The 5,593-nt window shown below is 47.8% G+C and overlaps 1 protein-coding gene across 1 annotated transcript in view; it reads right to left on the bottom strand.

Annotated features, from left to right (window-relative positions):
* B4GALT1 (beta-1,4-galactosyltransferase 1) overlaps positions 1-4,664 on the bottom strand; it is a 61,058-nt gene extending 56,394 nt beyond the window's left edge. Inside the window, exons 1-2 of the mRNA XM_025199086.1 lie at positions 4,622-4,664; positions 4,067-4,114 (exon numbers count right to left, since the gene is read on the bottom strand). Coding sequence (XP_025054871.1) covers positions 4,067-4,114; positions 4,622-4,664 — 91 coding nt within the window. The remainder of the gene's footprint in view (positions 1-4,066; positions 4,115-4,621) is intronic.
* Between the last annotated feature and the right edge of the window lie 929 nt (positions 4,665-5,593).

Raw genomic sequence — 5,593 nt, 5'->3', positions numbered from 1 at the left:
GGAGCACCATGTCAGCCCGGGCATGGCACTGGCAGGCTGGGCGGGCCCCAGGTTAACCCCGGCCTGGCCCTGCAGCTTCTCCAGCACCAGGTCAGCCCAGTTGTAGCCAAGCAACTCCTGCAGCACAATGTCAACCCAGGCATGCATGCCATGTCAACCAGCACCATGTCAATCCCTGCAACTTCACTGGTGTCAAAGGTCACGCGACATCACTTCCTGATATGATACCACTTCCTATGACATCTTTGAATATGGCTTGCCAGCCCACTGGGTGATAAAAAGTTCAGGTTGGACAACCCTGATCTAGCGTGTCTCAGGATTTCTCACATTACACAGCATGAGATCTGTTCCTGAGGAGGGCAAAGGAAAACCTCAATGGTTAAACACATGAAACCACTGGGAACTTTTACATATGTTCCAGGGTTGGGGGTGGTGGCATTTTAATTAGAGCAGCTCTGAGAGCTGCTCTAATTAAAACACCGCAGTGTCTTGTGCATCAACATTCCTGTGCTTATAAATGGCAGCAGGGGGTACTTGAACTAAAGCTTGTTGAACACATTTTAGTTCAAGTGCCCCCTGCTGCCATTTTTAAGTGCAGGGGTGCAGATACACAAGACACAGGAGGCCAGTGGAGCGTTGTAATTACCAGACTCCAGCATAATTGAGTCTGCTTTGATGCACTGTAATTATAGCGTGTCAAAGCAGCCTCCACCCCTGTGTACAGGCACTCAATGTGGCTATGCAGTTAAAATGGTTCCATGTTAAGCCATGTTCAGAAAGGGTCTGGATAGGTACTCTGGGTACACAGGTCTCTGGTACAGACCAGGCTATGTAACTGCCTCCAAAAGTAATGTAATGATGGAGAAAAAGTGAAAAACACGCAAGAAAATAAAACACAAACAGTTCCCTTTAATGACCTCAAAACCACTTACTAATAATAGCAAACCAATCATTTGTTATGCAGATGTGCTATAAACAGCTTATCGTTTAGTAGTAGCTGGCCAGCTATGAACTTCTACAGTAGGGATACAAGAGAACCCTCATAATGTTTAAATAAGTGCTTATTAAAAGTAAACACACTAATAAAGAATCAGACTCTCTAATCTTCATTCTGTTATGCTTATCGTCAGTGTGCCATTATATTTATTAATCTACTTTATTAGAAGGTCAATGTCTCAACCTTTATTGGGTTAAAAAAGGATCCACTTCAAACGGCAGCAGCTAAAAAACAGTAAGTTGTGAAAAACTCAAGGACAGCAGGGAGTATCAAAACTTTTATCTCATTCTAAAGTGCAAATTAACTAACTGTGCAAAATGAATTTAGCAAAACAAGCAGGCATACATACATACACACACAACAGCAAGAACAAAAAACCCCACACCATACAAAACCAAACCAAACCAAAGTCCCCCAGACTTCACGGACACATTAGACAGTCATTAAGCTACAATCCTGAAAACACTCTGGTGTGCTAGTAGTCTCTTGCAAGTGAGGTGGGTTTCTTAGGACTAAAGGTGCACCGATACATTGGTCTATATCGTACTGGCACTGATAAAAGGAAAAAAATCGATATTATCAGCAATCAGCTTTTTTTGGCAGATGTGGCCAATAATGCCGCATGCTGCGGGATGGGGCCAGGGGCAGTGCTGAGCTCTTCCCCATGGAGAGGCTGGGCCAGGGTTCCGCTTAGGGTGGGCATAGGCGGTGGCTCTGGGAAGGCTGGCTATGGCAAATTCTGGGACCCCACCTGGAACCCCGTTCCAGCACGGCCACCACTCGGCCTGACCACAGCCCTGGCCCAGCCCCTCCCGCTGGGAAGAACCCAGCACCACCCCTGGCCCAGGCCCACAGCAATAGCCCACCCTCACCCTGTGTGCATATCTGGGGGGCACATGCAGCAGCAAAAGCCGCCTCCTGCCCCTCCTCGTGCCCCCTGAACAAGCTGCTTGCAGCTCCATCCCATGCCCTGCCCCATCTGTGCAGCGCCTGCCCCACTCCCTCCCTCACTATGAGGGCCTTGATCTGCCCCCCCACCCCCCTTCCCTCCCTTCTGCCCCTTCCCCCAAACAGACTTACCAACCCAATGCTGCTCTCCAAGCTGCCCGGCTGCATATTGGCAATTGGATTGGTACTGGCCGATATGACTTGTTAATAATTGGCCATTGGTATCAACCCAAAAAATCTTTATCGGTGCACTCCTACTTGGGACCAAATTCCTGGGTGTTTGAAGTTGGGATTCAAAACCTTGTACTGCCAGTTATCAAATACTGGAATTCCAAAGGACACAGCAAGGCTGCATGATAAATCTTCACTCACTCTGACAAGTGGTTGGATGTTTTTATACACAATCATTCTTCATGAGTTTTATTAGCACTGGTAATTTTCCATGAGATCCACACCAAATGTGTATATCCAAATACATACAAGAGCAATATCCATCTTCGAAAGTCTCCATAATAGAAAAAGCTATTTAATAGTTAAGATAAAGCTGGGCAAGACTTCTGGTAAAAAAAAAAAAAATATTGTTTCTTAATGGCTCAGGAAAGAGGCAATTCACTACAGGCAGTCCTTGACTTATGACTGAGTTATGATGAATGGCACTTACGACATTTATAAATTTACACCCTGTTTCGAGGTTCCGACTTTAAGACACTTGACACAGCTGCATCCAGCTGGTAAGTCCCTTGTGGGGGGGCAGGGAGGGAAGAGGCAGAGGGGAGGCAGATCAACACCCACACAGCGAGGAAGGGATTGGGGCTAGGGCAAGCACTGCACAGCTGGGGCGGGGAGGGGGTGAGGCAGCTCTCTCTGCTGTGCGCCGCCGGTCCGGGAGCTGTCTGGTGGCTCGTCTTGCATGCCCTCCCGGACCAGTGCCAGAAGCCACAACAAGAGCTGCCGAATGAGCAGTTCCTGGGCCGGCAGCACGCAGCAACAGGAGCCGCCCCTCCCCCCCGGTGCTCTCCCACCTCAGCTGAGCAGCACTTGCCCCAGCCCCTCCCTCACTGTAGGGGCATTGATCTGCTCCCTCATGCCTCTTCCCTCCCATCATAAGGGACTTACTAGCTGGAGGCAGCTGTGTTGAGCATCATAAAGGAACCAATCCCCCTTTTCATTGGTGATGTGTAGGGGGTGCATGTGCACCCCCTGGAAGCGCCAGCTGTGAAACTGGAAGTGCCAGTGGAAGTGTACTTCTGGTTTTGCCACTGGCTCCGGAATTGGGGACTGGGGGGCCCTCTCCCATCAGCCAACGGCCCGGGGGGGGGGGGGGGGAACGGGACGCCTCCCCCCACCAGACTCGGGAGGCACCAGTCACCCATGCCCCTTTTATAACATTGTTCCTATGGGAAAATTGGTTCCGACTTACAATGTTTCGACTTAAAGACACGGTTTTCAGGAACCAATTGCATCGTGAGTCTGAGGACTGCTTGTATCTTATATATAACCTTTGCAAACAAATCGTTAGAAGAATTGTGGATCTGTAACAGAAAACAATGGTGAGAAGACAACATTCTATGTTTAAAAAAGTCTTTTGACTCTCTCTCTGTCCCAATCTTTTTCACCAGAATCTTGGTAGGATTTCCTGGAAATTTTTAAGTGAAATATATTCAACTCATTCCAAATTTTGTGTTGTTTTTTTTCCTCAACACCACTCAACTGTCATTAAAGAAGTATTTAGAGTCTAGAACAGTGGTTTTCAGCCTGTGGCCTGCAGACCCCTGGGCATCCATGAAAGATGACTATGATCAATCAAAAGTATGTGAATACCTACAGTTACAATTCAAAGGGGTCTGCACCTACATTAAAAAAAATTTAGGGGCCCACAAATGAAAAAATTGAAATCCACTGGTCTAGACCAATGGTTTTCAAGCTTTTTAGGCTCTAGGCACCCCTCAACAAATGTAAATTCTTAGCTTTCACAGTGTTTTCACTACAGAAAAATAATACAGCAAATTCTTCTGTTGCAAAGAACTCAGAAATGCCACAACAGGTCAGAATGTTTTTAACATTATGGGTTCCTATTTGAAATCTCTGGGTTTATTTTATAAATCATGTTTGCATACTTACCTCTGCTAATATTGCAGAGAACCCTGCAGCACCTTTGAAAGTATGCCCCTGGTCGAGAATCACTGGCCTAGACCTTTTTCCTATGTGTAATAGAAACATCTACTTAACATCTCTTAATATCTACTAATAAAATTCAATTTGTTTTGCCAGAATTATTATGTTTTTCTACTTTTGAACAAAATATTGTCTTGAAGCACACAGTGTTGCTATTGAGGATCTATGCATTGTACAAATACAGCCATATTTGGGGTTTAGTTCCAATTAAAAGGGTTTGGGTTTCTAGAAGAGGGATGGAAATCCTGGCCACGTGACAGAGTGAAATGGTGTAAGCAGGCGCAGCCATCTCAGGAGTCAGTCAGCTTCTCTACACATGGCAATTATGCCAAAGTAAAGGAAGTTGTGAATTTAAAGCGTAGTGTTAATCAGAAGTCTCTCCCCTCCTAAAAAACCCCCTTAAGCGTTAAGGTAAAGGAAGAGGAGGGTAGTAGGGCTTTAGCTAAAAAAGATAAGTAATCAGATGAGATAAGATAATCAGCTATTGCCATTGAATACTACCATCAGTTTTGTTATTTGAAACAATCACATTGTTATTTATCATGCACTTAGTGCAGCCCTAGTAATCTACATTATGATATCCTATGCCCTATACTTCACAGTGTTTATTTATGTAAATTTTAGTGGACTCCACTTGAATACACACAGTGGAAGCAGCCTACCTACAGTGCAGGCTGCCTGGCTATTTTCTGCTCAATCTAGTATGACAAGAGTAGGAAAATACACCCTCCAACCCCAGTCCTGATCACTGAGGGAATGCGAATTCAGTCAGGAGGATCTCAACACAGCTCTTAGTGAATCTGGTTAAGTTGGATCAAAATCCACTCCTTCAGGTCTGCCCTCGAGAACAGCCGTACAAGAATCTCTCAGCGCAGGCTCGACCAGAAAAGCAGATTCATGTAGCAATTCCCCCTCGCTGCGCTGAAAGCAGTATGTTTTTACCACTAGCGCCTTGCTTAAAGTATGTCATAAGGAAATGGTCATAAAAAGCCCTGTTTTGGACTCATGCCAGGCAGGCTTCTGCTTCTGGGTTTCTTTAGGGCTCTGCTCCGCGTTAGCAGAAGTGGCCTCTTGCAGAAGCCCTCGGAGGAGGGAGATCAAGGCCCTTTCGGGGAACTGAGGCGCACATCGTGTCAGAGCCGGGCGCGTGAAACTCCTGGGCCGGACACAGCACAGGAGGCGCCGCTCGCACCTGGGCACAAGGGGGGCCGCCAGGCACGTGCTGACCCTCCCCGGGTCCTCCTGCGGCCAGACAAGTGGCAGTGTGGAGGAGGCGGCGACGGACGGGCGGGCGGGCCGCCCGGGGCAGGAAACCGAGCCGCCCAGGCGAGCAGGGGAACTGCATAGCGGGTTTCTCCGCCTGCTCGCCGAGGTGGAAACAAAGCCGGAAAGCGCACGAACCCCGACCTTTCTCGTGGCGGAGCCCCTCGGCCGCGGGGGGGGGAGGCCGAGCCGGGACTTACCCAGCCGCGG

This window comes from Alligator sinensis, unplaced genomic scaffold (genome assembly GCF_000455745.1).
Source record: "Alligator sinensis unplaced genomic scaffold, ASM45574v1 scaffold607_1, whole genome shotgun sequence".
NCBI lineage: Eukaryota > Metazoa > Chordata > Crocodylia > Alligatoridae > Alligator > Alligator sinensis.
The sequence above is the reverse complement of the archived record's forward strand: the minus strand, read 5'-3'. Positions and strand labels throughout refer to the sequence as shown.